The following is a 16275-nucleotide window of genomic DNA, read 5'->3' on the forward strand; positions in this document are numbered from 1 at the left end:
CTTGAGTTTTTTTTAAGCAGGACTTGCTTTACTCTCTGCATTTAAAAGTTAAAAAATATGCTTTTACTCCATTACTTTGACGTTCACAACCTTGTTACTCTTTAATAATTGAAATAGAAATAATCATCAAAGGATTATCTGGAATGGGCGTGTCCGGAAGAACGAGAAGAACAACGTACGGTACTCTTGCAAAGATTCGAGGTAAGCGAGGGATGCGCGGGGCGGTGGAGATCAACATGGCTGCCTCTTCAGTTAACGTTGATGAGGGAGACATGGAAGACGTTGCCACAGGAGGCACTTTTTTGTGTTCTTAGGCAGACAGGTGCTTTATTTGTAGTTTTTTTTTTTACACGAGTCACACGTGACACGAGACACTTAATTCCCACACTCTACTGTACATGTTTGCGCAGGTTTTTTTTCTTCGTTTACAGTAATTATACCACATCTTTCACCTGAAAGTGAAATAACGAGAACAAGGGGAGAACCATTTTTGGTTGTTTTGCTTCTTTTTATGCGTACTATAAAAATACTTTGTACTTTACAGTACTTGTACTTTTGATACTTGAGTATATTTTTTCACAAGATACCTTTGATACTTTAGTACATCTAATGTGAGCTACTTTAAGACTTTTACTCAAGTGATTTTGGGTGACTTTGACTTTTACCAAAGTCATTTTCAGTTATGGTGTTTGTACTTTTACTTAGTTATTTTTTTCAAGTACTTTATACACCTCTGCTTCCCACCTAATACTGTAATACAGTAACAGCGTGCAAAAGGATAGGTGCCTTTGAATCAGGACAGGCCTTGTCGCAACGCTGTGATGTAATCGGCCTTCAGATGCCGCCTCCGAAGGATGCAGCCCCTGAATTTAGACACAGCAGCTCTCTAAAAATGTGTGGTGTATGACCAAGGTTGGCATGGCAACGGAGAACATCATATACAATAGCACTGTGAACAATGCGACCAAGAAGTGACCGTGAGAGGAGGACTCCTGGTTTATGGAGAGTGAGTGGTATTCTGGTTGCACGCCTTTGTAATGGAACTTGGCTGATGCTGAGCTGGACCTTCTGTAACCAGTAACAACCAAGATATCATCTGAAAGCTGTGTTTTGACTTCATCCTGCCCCTACAGATCCACCCACACCTCTATACACTGTCCATGTAAGTGTCTTTTTATAGTAGGCCTACTTACAGTCCATCATGATGATGAGTCAACATTTAAGCAGTGATGTGTTTGGCCAACTGGTCAGTTTGTTGTGGTGTTTTACTGTAAACAGCAGTGTTCTCAAATGGCAAACAAATGACTTCATGCCAGATTTGTGTGTTTTACACCGAGATGTGTGCAGTGTGCTGCAAAAAGTGTCATGTCAGATTGCAATTTGGGTGCAAAGGTGAAAATGTGTTCAGAGTCTCAGAGACATGAGTTGAGGTTTTACTCTGAGTGTCAGCTTTAAAAATTTAGTGCGTTAACAAGTGAAAGAATGTAACTGTGGTGTTAGCAGAAAGCTGAGGACCTGTTCTCCAGTCTCTCAGGAGTGGATCTGAACTGGGAGCTGCTGGACTCCATGGAGTCAGGAGACTTGGATGACGAGCCGCTGCAGCCTGACGGATCCAGGAGGAGAGATGGGAACACATGTCTGACCACGTGTGAATGGATCACGACCCTGACCCCGACAGGTGTGGCTCCGTCCCGTCCCGTCTCTGTGGGGCCTGTGCTCGGCCTGGGTTGCCATGGTAACTGTCAATGGGGATGGGGTAGATGTGGCTGTGGAGAAACCTGCACTAATAATACATACTTGAAAATCTCATATGCATAATACATATGTAAAATAAATATAGCATTTCTACAGTACTGTCTTCAACTAAATATTGGAAACAACTTAACTCTAACACACTTAAAGGGACAATGTGTAACTTTTACTGTTATCTATTCACGAAAATCGATTAGGTTCAAAAGTCTGTTTTTCATTAATCAGTAATCCCCCCCATCAACAAACTGAAGTGTTCCTTTCAGCTCTGAATGAGCCGTTCATATCATTCATATCTACATGGAGCGGGTAAGCTCGGTGCTGGCTGCCATGTGGTGTCTCCATGTTTTTACGTTCAGTGGCAGCGTGACGGTAGGAAACCACGGAAACTCAGCGGAGACACCGGAGCTGTCGGCTCAGGTGGAGGTGGCGTCTGTGAAAAGTCACCGCGGTAACGCAGTGAGGAGGAATGGAGCGTTACACTGATGCTGCATTCACCTGCAGTCGGGCAGACGGCCGTCGGTAACCAGATGTCATTTTAGTCACAGAAGTCCAGAGAAAGCCGGTATAACGTGGGTCAGGTAAACAATACGACATCGCCATGACAACATATTGTCACGTGTATTGTTTTGCCTCGTGCTGACGGACCACTTGTTTACATAGAGGCTTGTTTATGCCGTTACGTGCAGCGGCTGTCATCCGTCTGCCGTCTGCCCAATTTCAGGTGAATGCAGAATGAAAAATACGATTGAGTTGCTTGCGATCTACAACCGCAACACTAGATGGCAGTAATTCCTACACAATGTACCTTTAACATTATTTTTTAAATACGTTTTTGAATCTATTATTAATAAATATAAAACTGAATTATGAACACCAGTGTGTAAACTGCCTACTGTATGTCTAATATACACGTTTTGTTCATTATCATTTCTAAAATGAGCTGACAGAAACTGTTAATCTAAGAAGGGTAGACAACTGAAGCTTCAGCCTACACCTTTTACACATACGTATTTGTTTTGTTTTGGATTTTTATACGGGGAAGTATGAATTTTAGTTTTTTGTTTATTTATGTTGAAATCATACGTGTATATGTTGTTTATTGATGTGTGTACTTGATTTTACAAATTAAAAAAGAGACTGAAATACACTCACTAAACTAAAATAGGCAATGCCACACAAGTGATCTGGTTACAATCTCTTATTTAAATAGACTTGAGACATAACAGACTTGATTTACTCTCAGTGTGTGTTTGTGTGTGTGATAGAGAGAAAGACAGAGAGCTCATAATGGTCCATCAGACTGGCAGCTCTAATGTAGGTCCATCTTAGGTTTATTCTCCACTGCTGAACAAATTTAGAGAACACACTCACTCACTCACTCACTCACTCACACACACACACACACTCACACACACACACACACACATACACAGAGAGAGAGCTGAACACATCAACATTGCATTCTTAGAGCACTCTCCTCCACAGAGCAAACTCTATTAGCAGGCGTCCTCCCTCAGGGCTGACATCGACTTGTCTCTTCTAACTTCACTGTCCTCAAGAGGCCACACCACACACACCACACACACACATACTGTACACACACATACGCGCACACACACACACACACTAAATCCTGTGGGCATGACAAGCACACATGGTTTAAGCAGGTCTGTTTTCTCATTAAGAAAGCGCAGAGATGAAAAGACAGATGTAGTGGGACTGAGCACAGAGCAGGTTTCAGTGGAAGTGTTAGTGAGGCGTCGTGCTCTGTCACCGTGACGACCCCACTGTGATGCTGCAAAAAGAGCGCGTCTCTTCCAGTTTGTGCTCAAACACTCATCGTTTGTGTTGTGTGAAGAACAGAGACAGGAGGACTGACTGAATGAGTGACTTTAAAGGGATAGTTGAGGTTTTTGATGCGAGGTTGTCTGAGGTACTACTCATGAATAGACTGGGGGGCACTGGCAGACTAGCAGAGCTATGTAATACATGTGGGTATGCATACAGTAGTATCACATAGCTCCCCACATAGCCCACCAGGAAAAATGTGTTAAACAATCCAAAATTCATCTATCAGAATATTTACAGCTTATCTTCCTGTGGAAACAGCACAGCGAGACACAACAGGTGAACAGGGTTAAAGAAATGATATCACCATGAAACTTCAAAATGTTGTAACTTACATTAAGACAATTATTTATTTATGTTAAAATATGCAGATGAGGCATTATCTACTTAAATATGTACTAGTTTGTATACTTTTCCGGAACAGAAATCTGAATTGGATAAAGCCCATTTCAAAATTCTTGTTTCATTTTGTCGACATATTAGAGTCAAAAGTTTTTACAGAAGGGATTTTGGATATTTATTTTTATTACTCCATAAATGAGTTAAAAAAAAAAAAACCTCACTAGCCTTAAAAGAAATCAATTTTGCCATGTTTTTAGGAGTAAAATGTTCTATAAATAGCTGTGAATGATATATCAACAAACCCCTCTGTAAAAACCTTCAGAATATAGAAAGGAATAAAACTGGATGGTTTGGTGCTACCGAAGTGCAGATTTATGGTTCAGTATGCAAGAAACTCATTTTGAGAGATGTATTGTAAAATTCCACAGACTGCTATTGTTAATTCTACCTTTACAATTTGTTGTTGATACAAAGGAAATGACCATTTTTTGAAGCTGATAGCATTGTGTAGGAGAGAGAGAGGTTTACAACGATACCTGACATGACATGGGTCAGATAACAGGCACAGTACAGCCCAAAATCTCAAAATTGATCAGTGCATGAAAAAACGTTTTTTTTGCCTGCAGTGTCTTGCCCTTTGGCTGGACGCCTACACACAAATGAACCCACAACACACACTGTATTACACCACAGCCACAGGTCAGCTGAGCCAATCAGAAAGCAGCACAATAACAACAACTCCTGGCTGGCCCGGAGCACACAGCAGAATGTATTTAATATATTCATCATGACAACCTCACAGACAACCCTACATCTAAAACATAAAGTGTGGACGTCTGACAGTGTTTCTTTACCTCAGCCTCATGGAAGATCAGTAACTGACTAGATATCAGGATCAGTCTCCGTTAGAGCCATACGAGTTTCTTTAAATTATGACCGTGTTCTCGTTAAATTCACTGTTCTTTAAGGTTTGGGCCTAAAACAGGTCGTTTCATTTCTTGCCAAATCCAGCCTGATGGCACTTGATGTAAAATGCAGCGAGGAGGCTGCTAATCCTCTTGGCAGTTGTGTTCTTTATTGATGGTAATTAAAACAACATCTTAAAATTAATGTGGAAATGATTTATTGATCTTAAGAAGCTGCTTTACACTCTCTTCGTTGGCATGGGAGACAGGCTGAGAGGAACAGAGTGTCTCACAGAAAACACAAGACAACGCAACTACGACATGCAGACACACACCTGCATGGTGCAGAGCATGACACAGAGTAACAACCAGGTGAAGCTGATGACAAACGATCACTGGAACTTCCTTATCAAATTTGAAGAAATTCTCCCAGAGCATTACAAAGACATCCTGTTCACAAGGCCATATATGATTTGTGTGATCACCATAAACCATAAATCATCACAGCACTCCTTTGTCTGCTTTAAAGGTAGAGTCTGTAGGTTTGTTCATTGCAGTTTGTAAACTCAACATTGAATTTGGGCCCCTCCTCTTGGGCTCAACTTTGAATATTTGCTGCTACCACCAAGATCTGCACCCATGGCAGCTCCAGCGTATTTTCGCCGCCCACGAGAAGTCCCACCTCAAAATAATAGGCCTAAACAAGTTCAAGAGTACGATATAAAGTAAAAAATTTACAATGCATCATTAGCTAATAAAAAGTTAGTTTGTCTGGAACTAACCAACTTATGCAGTGTTCCTCCATGCAGGTAGGCTTAGTTTCTCAGTGGGGGGGATCAGAGACCTTTCTACTACAGATATTATACCTAGTGGCCATTTGTACCTCATACAACCCCACTTCAAAAAAACTGAAATATCTCTTTAAAAATCAAACTCGGATGTGTTTTCTTATTAACTTTAAAAAACAAAAGGGATCACATTTGACCTGAACAATAAGTTTCATAAGTTTCATAATCTAATTAAGTGTAGGCTAATAAGCCTGTGAATATTCTCATTTGTCCAGGTCATAGTTATCTCAAGGAAATTTAAATCGAAAGCAACTGGACTTGGTTGGTAAAGAACCAAGTCCAGTTGCTTTCAATTTTAATTTCCTTGAGATAATTAAGTGTAATGTTTCATATTTGTTGTTGTTTATTTGTTTGTTTGTTCACACATGAGAGGTTGTTCTGTCCTCCACAACACCTTGTTGAGTGCATGAAGGAAGGTGCGCATGGAGACACTCACATACACACACACGCGCGCCACAGTGCTTTCTTCCGTTCACTCTATGTCGTTCATCAATATCGCCAATAAACATAAACCCCCTTCTCCTCCCGTATCCGTAGCGCGACCAAAGTGTAGAGTAGACTTCCTACTATTCATTTATACACTCACCTGAGCTGCATCTCACCGCTGTCTGTGTCAGTCCAAACAGAGAGCGCGTGTTTACTGTTATTTAAATATCGTCATCTCGCGCGAGGTTGTGGCTGGTGATGCCGGTGATCAAGCGCGACATCTAGAGGAGGTGTAGAAAACTTTGTGTTTTTTTTGTTTTTTTTTTTACTATTACTATGTGTCCTTGTTTATCTGTAAGGGGTCCACGATGATGCTATGAATGTGGTTGATCTAGAAATGTCCATAAATTACTGAAAATACCACACTTGCTCATTCACCAACAATGCAGAGTTGTCAGTTGGGCATTTTTTCAATATAATATTCCCCCATCAGGAGGCGCTTCCATTGGACCAATGCGTGTCGTTACCATAGAGGTCTTACTCTCTTATTCCAGTCATTGCTCTATGTTTATGTTTATTTGCACGATTATAAAAGCAACAATAAAAGCAAACAATTGAATTGAAAGAAATACATGTGCGGGTGAGGTAGAAACCCATTACGGGCTTATATTTAGGCTAAAGGTGATAGCTACAAGTTTAATTCCTCCTGGCCAGTTGGTGTCGCACTCACACTGCCTGCTCTCGCTCCAACTTTCCGTTTTACTGTTTGCCAGTTACACAAAGAATGGACGTAGCGTCCGTGACGTCACCCATTGGTTTGGGGGAGTCTGTTTTGTGCCGCTACTACGGGGGTTTGAACCGCGCCATGTTGGATTCTACTTGCCATATTTGGAGAGGTGCGGCCGTTGGCCGGCCGAGAACCCGCCCACTGGCCTCGAAACAGCGGTCGCCGGACCTGTCACTCAACGGTTCTGCGCCCTAATTGGCCAGTGCTTTAAACCTAATAACAGTAAAACGGTAGAGTTTAAAAAAAATTCACCCCCCTCAGAGTGTGTGCGGGGGTAGAAACTATCGATTGAGACCAAAAAAATAAAATGTACCAGGCTGTAAATATGTTTTTTTAAGCTGTAAAATCGGCTATTTTAACATGGGGCTCGATTGGAGTTGCTCCCTTCTGGAGCCAGCCCCCAGCGACAGCCGAGGGGATTGCAGCTTTTTGAACGTGGAAGTGAGCTTCACTTCTCAGACCGACAACTGCCCCCTTGGTTACACATGACATCAACGTTCTAATGCTGTTGCCACAGAGATCATTCCATGCCGACGTTGCCAACGTAACCAGATGTAAATATTTATATATTTCGGACCCGCCAAAATGTATTAAACAATTATTTATATACTATTTTTTTTAAATTCAGTGAAATTAAAACTTTCATTTTGCACCCCTCTAGACATTCTGTGGATGCATTATTTTTGAAAAATTAATCCTTTAGATGAAAAAGTTGTAGCTATAACCTTTAAACCTCACCTATAAAAGCAATTGCACAAATAGCAAAGCATAACAAACAAAAGAAACATTCTACTCTACAGTAGGTTGGCCCTATGGGTTGGCCTACTGGTCGATCAGTCTGTTGGTTAGCCGGTCAACTGTTCAGCTGATTAGTCCGTTAGTCCAATAATGTAAGACAGGAAATAAAGGAGCTGGCCAAAGTTCAGGAAGTAGTGGAGCTGTGCATAAAGCCTATTGATCAGTTGATTGGTGTGTTGATTGGCAGATGGTGGATGATCTGGTCCATTGATCAGTTAGTGGGCTGGTTAGTTGGTGGGTTGGTTAGGTGATTGTTCAGTTGGTCAGATGATCTTTTGGTTGGTTGGTCATTCAGTAAACTTGTCATTGAGTTAATTCATTGGTTGATTTCTATTCCTGAAGGTCATATTACCTCATAGCCCATGGTTGATGATATGATCAGTAAGTGCGGCCCTAATCAGAGCTTGTCTCATGTCTTCTCTTTTCCTCTGCCTTTCCCTCCCACTACTCTCTCCTTGCAACATTCACATCCATTTTTTGAAAATAGATACTGCTGTCTGACCTTTGGCCTTTATAGGACTATTGTAGAGCAACAATTGGTTAGTGATCAGTGAAGCAATTATGGTTTCCATCTGTGTCAAACCGGTGAATACGTGCAGCACTCCCTCTGGTCCCACAGTGCCTTCACCTCGCCGGGCTCCCTGTTGTCCCTCCAGAGTCCACTGGAATGTGTGAGATCAATGGTGTGTGTTGGTGTGATGTTTAGTAAGAAAACAGCTCAACACACTGCAGAGAGCAGCGGCTGTTGATAATTAACATATTAGACATTTATTTAAGAATATGCACCATATAACTTTTGACACATGTAAACAATACAGGAAGACTTTAAGGCCATGATCATTTTATATAGTGTCTTAGTGGTTCATATTCCCAAACATACTTGGAATTACAAAAAAAAAAAAGACAGACAATTGAATCTCTTGGAACAACAGCTGGTGTGAAAAGATCTGGCTTGTTCCATCGTATTGAAAAGTGTCATTTTTTTTTATTCACATACTGTATCAATATGTATATTAATTATGAAAAATAGCACAAAGGATCATTCAACCTCTACCCCCGACCTGGTGAGGTTTTTTTTTTTTCTTAAGGCTTGACTTCATACCTTGGAGGCGTCGCCGTTCTTCGTCAACACTCCACATGTGCAGAAACATTGGCACAGTACAAATATTTGTCATATCAACTTCACAACATCCAATAACTTAGCTGTGTGTTTTCTTCAGACGAAAGACTAACAGGTCCTAACAGAAGAGTCAAAGACGATAAATTCAGACAAAATCTTTTTTAGAGTGATGAGTCCAGCCATCAACCCGTTAACTATTCAACCAATATTCACTTAGAACTTGTTGAGTGCTCGAGGACCAGAGGCCAGTTGCACAAAACATCTGAAGTCCAGCTATTACCAAACTCTAAGGTTTTCTTAGAATGTTGACTTAGGCACTTTATTCTTAGTCTTATACTTAAGAAATCACTTAATATCAGTTAAACCATTTCACAGAAGACCTTAGCAGCACTGCAAAAACTCAAAATCTTTCCAAGAATATTTGTCTTATTTCTAGTCAAAATGTCTAATTTCTAGTCAAAACAAATCTCATTATACTTAAAATAAGAATCGTCACATAAAAAGCAGCTTGTTTTTAGACACGTTTTACTATTCAAGCATATTTTCACTTGAAATAAGTAGAAAAATCTGACAGTGGAACACGTATTTCTTTCTTATTAGAAGCACAACAAACTTGCTTTCACTGGCAGATTTTTCTACTTAGCCTATTTCAAGTGAAAATTTGCTTGGAACAAGTGAAAATTATCTAAAAATAAGTTTGTTTTTAAGTGATGAGTCTTATTTTAAGTAGAAAGAGATTAGTTTTGACTAGAAATGAGACATTTTGACAAGAAATAAGACAAATATTCTTGGAAAGATTTTGAGTTTTTGCAGTGAGGTTCCTTTGAGTGTTTAGAGATAAACGAAGATGATGAAAGTCCCAAAAAGACTGTTCCATGATTAGAAGAACGGGATGTCTGCCGTAACCCATGAGGAAGTGATTTGCTCTATAGATTTGATCTATGCAGCAGCCAAATTATGATTTGTCAGACCCTCAGGAGCTGGATCGCTGCATTTTCTGCAGCTGTGAATTAGAAGTCCATGTCCATCGATCAACTTTGTGCTGTGTCAGTCAAAATGTCTTCATGGAAGATTTTTCCTGCTGTATTATTGCAAACATTTTCCTCCTTAACTTACTCTGTACAACAACCTCAACTAACTCCCTGAAAGAACTCGATCTTGATTGTCAAACTTAAGTAGAAAACTTGAAGTGCTTTGTGCAAATGGCCCGTGGCTTTTGAATGTGGAGGACAGTTTTAAACAGAACCAAAACTTTAACCAAAAAAAAAAAAAAAAAAAAAATTCCATTAAGACATTGTTAATTCCCCTAACTACATTTTACCTGTACACATTCAAATCAAAACACTGAGGGTGTTTCCGTTGCTTGTGTCGTTTTATTGACATACAGTATGAGTGTTTGTGCATGTGTGTGGCCCTGCTGCATATACTGCAATAAAGCTTCTTTTTTTAAAAATTGAAATTAATTGAACTTAACTAAAGTGTCAAAAGGCAACGAAGCAGAAGCTACATCAGCCTGATCTACAGCTCTCTCACCAACCTGGAACAAACTCACAACATCTGTCCAGGTAAAAAAAATATATACTGTAACCCGACGCTTTACTAGAATGAATGAAGGTTGAAGGAAAATTTCTTAATCTGATTGACAGCATGGCAGGTTTTCATACTGGTGCAGCAGCTGTAGCTGGTTCAGGCTTCAGCCTCCTAGTCCTCCACTGGTGCCGCGAATGCACAGAGGTCAGGGGTGAAATATCTTTGGTGTTTTCCCCTTTAAACCTCTGATCATTAACAAGCACCTTTCATTTTTGCCTTCCAGGGACATTCTATCCAATCCTGTAGACATCCAGCTGCCATCGGCCCCTCCCGCCGCGGGACTGCAGCTCCACTTTCAATAGTCTGTAGTGTAAAGGTGGTGTGTGATGAAAGTGCTCAGGCAGCTGTAGTGAGTCCAGCAGAGGGGTTAGTCCTCATGAAGCCCTCCATGAGCCGTCCCCTGGACGTCTTTGCAGTGTGCTCCACATATTCTCTTCCAGCCAATCACAGTCAGTCACTCAGTATCTGTCCTGGTCTCGACTGTGAATGTCCCTGGTCCATTTGATCATAGTCTCTGGAGATCTGTAGAGGAAGATCAGTTTGGAGTAAAGTTCCTCCTCCAGCTCCAGCTCTCCTGTCTCACGCACCTGAAACACAAACACACACACACACACACTTCTGTTTAAATTGGGAAAGAGCGCAGCAAACAGCATGGAGACAAATGTGTTTGTGGATTTATTTAAGAGAGAAAATAAACTGATGACTAGACCAACAGATAATCTCAGTTTCTTGGCTCAGGTATATGGAGTCAAATCAGTGTTATTAAAAGAACAAATCTGTAAAAGAATGAGAAATGTTGGTTTGATATCAGTATGATGAGCAACAGATGTTTCCCTGTTTATTCTGGTGGGGAACTTCTCTGTAGGTGCCTATGAAATTTGGGTTGTGGGCAACAAGGTTAAGGGCTTTTTTTTTCTTTTCTTTTTTTTCTTCTCTTTTCTTCTCGTGGTCACTGCTGATTTTGATATGAACTACACCGGAGCTACTTTTGTTTCCTTTGTTTTTGTTTTATTTTACTTGCTTGTGTATTTTTGTTCTTCTTTAAGTCAGAATGTTCTCCCTGTCTGGGGACAACAGACGGAAATTAGCCGTGCCTATAATCTGTCATATTTACATGTGTACAATGTTCATTAATAGGTGCTTTCCCTAATCTAAATAAATAAATGTAATATATACAGTAGCCTATATATATATATTAATTTATGTATTTCATGGTCATTTAAGTTCATTATTATTGATTATATTTTGGATATGATATTAAGGTAAGGTAAAGGTAAAGGTACTTTATTTGTCACATATATAATATAAAAAAAAAAAAAGAAATTCTTTCTCTGCATTTAACCCATCCCTGAGGAGCAGTGGGCAGCCACGGTGCAGCGCCCGGGGACCAACTCCAGATTATGAGCCAGTGCCTTTGGTCAGGGGCGCTGACAGGAAGATTAACCTAGCCGACATGTTTTTTAGTGGTGGGGGAAACCGGAGCACCCGGAGGAAACCCACGCAGACACGGGGAGAACATGCAAACTCCACACAGAAAGGACCTGGGCGGCCGGGGATTCGAACCCAGGACCTTCTTGCTGTGAGGCAACAGTGCTAACCACTGTGCCACCGTGCCGCCGTTGTGTCATGTCATGTCATGATTTAATTGCATTTAAAATTATTAAGTTCAGTGATAATTATTACTTTGCACTATTGTTATTCACACAAACATTGGTATCTTAGATATTTCTTTTTTTTAATAATATCATTATTTGTTACTAAGTGACAGACAAAAAATAAGCTTTAAAGGTACATTGTGTAGGAATTCCTCCGATCTAGTGTTGTGGTTGTATATCGCAAGCAACTCAATGGTATTTTTCATGCTGCATTCACGTGAAATTGGGCAGACGGCAGACGGACGACAGCTGCTGCACGTAACGCATAAAGCCTTTATGTAAACAACGGGGCAGAACAATACACGTGACAATATGTTGTCATGGCGATGTATTGTTTACCTGACCCATGTTTTACCGTCTTTCTCTCCACTTCTGTGACTAAAATGACATCTGGTTTGTTACTGACGGCCGTCTGCCCGACTGCACCTGAATGCAGCATCAGTGTAACGCTCCATTCCTCCTCACTGCGTTACCACGGTGACTTTTCACAGACGCCACCTCGACCTGAGCCGACAGCTCAACACTTCATTAACAGTGGATCTATGTGTTTTTTTTGTATTTTGTTGAATAAATCTGAAAGAGTAACTACTACGACAGTGAATCTCTGACCTTTGACTATATTCAAAATTAATTCTTTTTTTTTTCACATTCATATTTGGAACATTGATTTTACTTGGTCTCCGACATTTGAGTGCTCATGAGTTCTGTAAATGCACCGTATGTACGGCATGTGTGTGTGTTAATATGCATACACCAGCCACAAACTAACCAGAAAGATGTCCGTGCAGAGCTTGAGGATGCGGTCGACACAGGGCAGCTCCTCAAACATGATGGAGTGGGAGATCTCACTGAAGAAGCCACGGACAAACTTTCCAATGACCAAGACCACGGACACATACAGACCCATGATCCTGGAGGGAGACGGTTCACAATCAGTATCAGTGAAGACAGTATCAAACGTCCATTCATACTGGTGCTTCATTAAGTGTGTTCCTCACCCGTATCCAGCCAGGAAGCCCAGGCTCGGTGGACTGACTTTGTCATTGAATATAATCATGGGCAGAACCTCACATGAGGAGGCACAGCCCGCGATGGCGATGTCCCACCACTCCTGGTTTCTACTGTCGTTCAGCGACCTGTCGCTCTTCAGGGACAGGGTTATATTCATGTAACCATCTTCATCACCTACAAGACAAGCAGTCAGTTGTGTTAGAACACACACTGGGAGATGGTACTGACACATATAACTGCTGATATCCAATATGAGACTGACAGTGGTCAGACTGCAGATGAGGAGATGATGTCTCCTCTTTAATTTTGGGACATCCACAAAAAAGCCGGCAGTAAAACGTAAAAGTAAACAAGTAGATACTCCAGACTCCTACTGTACCTACACTTAGAATGGAAAGTAGCCATTAACTCATGTTGAGTCAAGTCAAGTGGTTATGTCAAGTCAAATCCAGGTCAAGTCGCCATATTAGTGCAATTTTACCTGCAGAAACTGATCTTAATAAAGTGAAAAGACAAAATATTAGTAACTGTCAGTTAACATCATTGGCCAATTTATTCAACCTGTTTAAAAAGTGTGACAATTAATTGGATTTGAATTGTAATTACTGATATCCAGTAGCATACATGGAATCAAACATGGGTATGACTGATTGACAGGGTAGTGATCCATTCTCAGCCTGCGCTCAAATGGGGTAATATTAGATATTAAATGTAAATTGTGTATTCAAACTGAAAACATGAAATGATCAACACTCAAGTCATTCAAGTCTATAGTAAGCTATTCCTCATTTCTCATAAGTTGTGAGGTATGAATGGTGTATGAATTCTGCAAGAGCAGCTTACTTAATCATGTTTCAAATTTGTCTCTGTATTATATGCAAGTAGCTTAGTTGATTGTAAATGTAACAGTGGGTAGGTTCCTCATAAGCCTTGACTTCTTACCTATCCTTTTCGTATGTATGTATGTCTGTCATTCATACGAAATAAAAAACAATCAATCAATCAGTCATAATTTCTTAAGTCAAGTCAAGGTCCGAGTCGAGTCTCAAGTCTTTTAGTTTTTGTCAAGTCAAGCCACGAGTCATCAACACAGCGACTCGAGTCGACGTCTCTGGTTGCTCCCTCCATGACCATCTAGTCTGATCCTGGAAATGATTCTGTTCCTTTTGAATCGTCATGCACTGAAAAGTAACGAAATGACCTCTGACCTTCATACAGTTGACTGACAGGTTTGGCTTCAGCTCCGTTGGGGGCACGAATGTAGTTGGGGAACATATTGGGAACATGCCTGAGAAAGAAACATAATAACATCTTCATGGTACAGCTGCTGAATATATGTTAAATAAAACACAAAACCTAGAAAGAGAGAGAGAGAGAAAACCTACACAGGTTCGGTGCGATTGCCGACCAGCAGTGAGGCCAGCTCGGCTCTGACTGGGTTCCCTGGTTCCAGGTCTATAGAGTGTTTATCAAAGGTGTGTTCCACTGTCCCTCCTTTCCCCAGGTCCCTGTCACACAGAGGAGAGACACATCACAGTCAGCTTCAGGAGTTCACTGGTACTTTGTATACACACCAGCTCATGATTGTTGTACATTAGGTTTTACCTCTGGAAAGTCCAGGCCAGACGTAACGTTAGGTCAACCGGACTCCCCAGTAGTTCTTTAATGACTTCCTGTCTGCTGGGGGGGCTGATCCTCCACACTGATCCTGAACTGCCTTCAATCATGGCCGTCACAATGTCATCGTAACTGTAGAGTGTGATGAACTGCATGGCAACCTACGGGTACATACACACACATGGACACAGATGAAAAGAGGATAGAATGGTTGGTGACACACGTCAGGTTTCAGTCCAAATGTATCGTAATTTTAGAGCGAATTTTGTCAAAATGCGCAAAAAGAAAATGTGAATTTATGCCCGTTTCCATTCGTTATTGTTTTGCGATTATTGGGAGAAGACCTGTGGGTAAGTTAAAGAAGAACTCCGGTCGTTTTTTACCCCTAAATCGTTGTCCTGATGGTCACCCAGTGTTGGGGGGGAGAAAAAATGCAACTAAAATTGATGCAGGCAAAGTTACACCACAAAATAACCCAAATAAACGGTGGAGCAGTGCAGTGGTAATGTCCAAAATATCTCCGAGCATTTCTTTTTGTAAAGAAATCATCACAAGGAAAAAGTGTTTGGTGACCATCAGGACAACGATTTAGGGGTCAAAAATGACCAGAATTCTCCTTTTACTTTTTTCGGGGTCCTCACTTACTTTTTTCGGGGTCCTCACTACCATCATGCCCTATATGGAATAACCCGCTATTTACAGCAGGGGGCAGACCATTGTCCAACAATGTTTGGAAATATAAGGGTATTAATGAACTGGGCCAGATTATCAAAGATGGGGACATGATATCCTTTAATGAATTAAAAATTGTATTTGGGGTTAGCGACACGGAATTTCTATCATATGTACAATTGAAATCTGTCTTGAGGGCACATATACTAAAAAATGTCAACATTGGTTGCAACTGTGATTTAGACAATAAGTTCAGGAAAATTGCCACAGGGAGGAGAGTGGTTTCAGTTTTGTATAAGTTGTTATCCCTGGCCTCTCCTGACAGTCTATGCCACATAAAACATCAATGGGAGAAGGACTTAGGTGTCACTATCACAAATGCTCAGTGGGAATCCATTTTGAGAAACACAACTGCATCTTCTAAATGTGTGAGATATAAAACCATTCAATTTAAAGTGTTGCATAGATCTTACATTACACCACATACACTGAACAAAATGGACCCCTCCCTTTCCCATTTGTGTTGGCATGGCTGCGGAGAGGCAGGGACGTTAATCCACCTACTGTGGTATTGCCCCCCAGTGAGGAATTTTTGGAAAAATGTTATTGCTCAATTGAGGTCCATTCTTGACCTACAGATACCTGAATGTCCTCTAAGTTGTCTGCTGGGGAAACGAATTGATAATGTATCAATTCTTAAACAGCGAATTGTTATACTCGCCTTCATGTCAGTCAAACGAATAGTACTGATAAACTGGAAACATAGAAAGTCAAACTGTTTTAATATCGACGCCTGGCTGGAAGACTTTTTGGACCTGTTGGCAATGGAGCGGGCAACCACTGCCTTACTTGAACGTGATCGTGGAGATGATGGACCTTGGTTACTGATCAGAGACTATATGGA

General features: G+C 40.8%; 1 protein-coding gene across 1 annotated transcript in view; it reads right to left on the minus strand.

The window, feature by feature from the left end:
• Positions 1–8544: 8544 nt before the first annotated feature.
• The window catches only part of piezo1 (piezo type mechanosensitive ion channel component 1 (Er blood group)), a 108638-nt gene continuing 100907 nt past the window's right edge, over positions 8545–16275 (minus strand). The window contains exons 49-55 of the mRNA XM_083987995.1: positions 14688–14860; positions 14468–14590; positions 14291–14370; positions 13070–13256; positions 12841–12982; positions 9670–11003; positions 8545–9225 (exon numbers count right to left, since the gene is read on the minus strand). Of these exons, the coding sequence (XP_083844121.1) occupies positions 10875–11003; positions 12841–12982; positions 13070–13256; positions 14291–14370; positions 14468–14590; positions 14688–14860 (834 nt within the window). The 3' untranslated portion in view covers positions 8545–9225; positions 9670–10874. The remainder of the gene's footprint in view (positions 9226–9669; positions 11004–12840; positions 12983–13069; positions 13257–14290; positions 14371–14467; positions 14591–14687; positions 14861–16275) is intronic.

This window comes from Trachurus trachurus (genome assembly GCF_905171665.1).
Source record: "Trachurus trachurus genome assembly, chromosome: 15".
Taxonomy (NCBI): Eukaryota; Metazoa; Chordata; class Actinopteri; order Carangiformes; family Carangidae; genus Trachurus; species Trachurus trachurus.